Raw genomic sequence first — 2,612 nt, forward strand, 5'->3', positions numbered from 1 at the left:
GGAGGAGCCTACACCTTGTATTTTCAAGTTTAATTGAGTAAGGTTATGCTGCCATTTTTGTGCACAAGCTTTACTTCTCCTAGAAATCTAGGCTCTAAACTTCAATCCTTTCACCTTCTCCCTTGAGCTGGCCGAACCACTCAAACACCATACTCATCATGCACCTACAAGGCCAACACAACTCCTAGGAGGGTCTTGATCATCTCACCCATTGCTTCCGCACCTTATTTTCTACTTTGATTCAAGTAGAACACATGAAAATGCCATCACTCCATTTGTGAATTTGAAGTGAAAGGTCGCTCAATCACCATGACCACGCCTCTCTTTGTCTTTAGGCTATTTTCATAGCACTTACGGGCTTCTTCTTGATCCGACTTGATCATAATTACCTTACCACTAAGATCTGGTAGCTTCATCTTCATGAGGCGCGTGGAGGACACCGCCCACAATCTATTCAAAGCAGGTCTGCCTAACAAAATGTTGTAGGCTGAGTTGGCGTTGACCACCAAGTACCGGATGTTCTCGGTGCGTGATGCTGCTCCATCAGTGAACGTTGTCCTCAGCTCCAAGTAGCCTCGTACCTCTACTGGATTATCTGCAAACCCATACAAGCATCCAGTATAGGGTCTCAAAAGATCAGGGGACAACTGTAGCTTGTTGAAAGTTGACCAAAACATGACATCTGCGGAACTGCCCTGATCGACGAGAACCCTATGCACCTTCCTTCCTGCCGTGACTACTGAAATGACCACTGGGTCATTGTCGTGTGGGACCACATCCCGCAGGTCAGCCCTTGTGAAAACGAGATCTGACTCCCATGGGTTGTCTGGAAATTCCTCTGCAACCGTACTCACTGACCTCACATATTTCTTCCGTTGAGATGCAGTGGGCCCTCCTCCAGAAAAGCCGACAGAGATGGTGTGCACTTCTTCATGAGTTGGGACTTCATGCGCTTGACCTTCCTCTGGCGTTGCCGGGACTGTGGTCGTGGTGGACCCAACGAGATAATCTTTCAAGAAACCATTCTTCACAAGCTCGTCCAACTGATAGCCCAGCACCAAGCAGTTATTAATATGGTGCCCAAACGCCTCGTGGAATTCGCACCATGATTCCTTGTGAGGCCCCAGTATTTTGTCAGACTTCACCGGTGGCCTCAACCTGTCAACGCCTCACTTCAGCAAAAGTTTTGGGGCGGCTGCGGTTGAGCGATTTGCTAAAAGATCCAGGACACACACCCTTCCTAAATGCGTACACGATCATGGGCTCGTCTGTGGTACCCACCTTCACAACCTGTGCCCCGAAGCGGCTTATGTACTCCTTCAGTGTTTCCCCTTGGTATTGCTTTACGTCGAAAAGGTCATACGAAACTGGGGTTGGGGCCCTGTTGGCTAAATACTGCTCTCTGAATAGTCGTGAGAGTTGTGCGAAAGACGTAATGTGACCCTCTGGGAGGCTGATGAACCAATCCATGGCCATCCCAGTCAGAATGCTCATAAAGAGCTTGCATCTCACGGCATCAGAACCGCCAACCAGCATCATCTGTGTGTGGAACGCAGTGAGGTGCGCCTCAAGATCCTCCATCCCTGTGAAGGTTACCTTGGGCCCTGTGAACATGTTGGGGATTGCAGACTCTAAGATTGCCTGCGAGAATGGTGTTGTGAATTCTCTAGGTGGGGTGGCAGCCTCAGGTTCGTCTACATCACGCCAACCACGGCGTAGTTCCTCGTTGGCACGGTGGAGCTCATCGTTTCTCGCCTGAGAAGATGCGAGATCCGCCTGCATGCGCTCTTGCTCCGCTTTCGATGCTGCCATTGCTTCCTACAGCCCTTGCATCATGCCCATGAGTTGTTGCATGGTCATCTCTTCACTCCTAGTGCGTGCAGGTCTCGTGGTCATGGCTTTCTGAAAACCCTCTTAACTTGCCTAGGTCTTGAGAACTGGAACTGGAAAACTTGTGTGGTGGGACTGATGTTTTATATCGGCCCCACGGTGGGCGCCAAATGTTCCCGCCGGTTGACCAGGATTGTCTTTGCGCGTGGCTTGTCCCTGCGAGCTAGGGCACCTTCGTCTTGCTCCGTCGGTGAGTACCTGAAAGAAGTGAACAAAGGGGCGCCCTCGCGGCCGTTTGCACTCCGACGATCAAGTCAGCTAGCGAGAAACATCAAAAGGGGACACACCCTTGAGAGGTGGTCGAAAAAAACTGTACTGAATGACTGAAACTGTGTAACTAGAACTGTGTTGCCCTACTTGCCTTGTGCTCACTGTGAGTGCGCCGCGAAGACAACTAGGGTTTGCTCTGTGTATCTGTGTGTATTAGGTTAAAATTCTGATCCCTTTCAAATGTCCCAAGGTTCCTTTTTATACACATCAAGCATTTAAAGCACGCTAAAGTGCATTGAAAGCGTATAAAAATGTCCCCTGAAACATTTGATACGTAATCTTAAATTAGCGCGTACCTTAGCAAACTTTCACTGAAACCTTTAATGGGCACGTGTGCATTGCCACGTGGCCTTCTGACTTGACCGTTTATTTTGTGCAGAGGGTCCCACAGCGCCGCAACCCAACTTAGGGTTATTCTATTGTGTGAGCTTCCCTTCGAAGTACTCTCTGGC

The 2,612-nt window shown here is 49.5% G+C and overlaps 1 protein-coding gene across 1 annotated transcript; it reads right to left on the reverse strand.

Annotated features, from left to right (window-relative positions):
* Positions 1-266: 266 nt before the first annotated feature.
* LOC137836915 (uncharacterized) lies at positions 267-1,812 on the reverse strand. Its single transcript, XM_068645714.1, has 3 exons — positions 1,597-1,812; positions 1,174-1,500; positions 267-1,043 (listed from the first exon to the last, which is right to left on the reverse strand). The coding sequence occupies exons 1-3, from the start codon at positions 1,810-1,812 to the stop codon at positions 267-269; spliced, it is 1,320 nt and encodes a 439-aa protein (XP_068501815.1).
* Positions 1,813-2,612: the final 800 nt, after the last annotated feature.

Source organism: Phaseolus vulgaris, chromosome 11, assembly GCF_000499845.2.
Source record: "Phaseolus vulgaris cultivar G19833 chromosome 11, P. vulgaris v2.0, whole genome shotgun sequence".
Lineage (NCBI taxonomy): Eukaryota > Viridiplantae > Streptophyta > Magnoliopsida > Fabales > Fabaceae > Phaseolus > Phaseolus vulgaris.

Coding starts and splice junctions, on each gene's coding strand:
- LOC137836915 (XM_068645714.1), bottom strand. CDS start 1,812: ATGGCAGCATCGAAAGCGGAGCAAGAGCGCATGCAGGCGGATCTCGCA. Junction 1,501..1,596: donor ACATGTTCACAGGGCCCAAG/GTAACCTTCACA, acceptor GTGAGATGCAAG/CTCTTTATGAGCATTCTGAC. Junction 1,044..1,173: donor GCCCCAAAACTTTTGCTGAA/GTGAGGCGTTGA, acceptor CTGGGCTATCAG/TTGGACGAGCTTGTGAAGAA.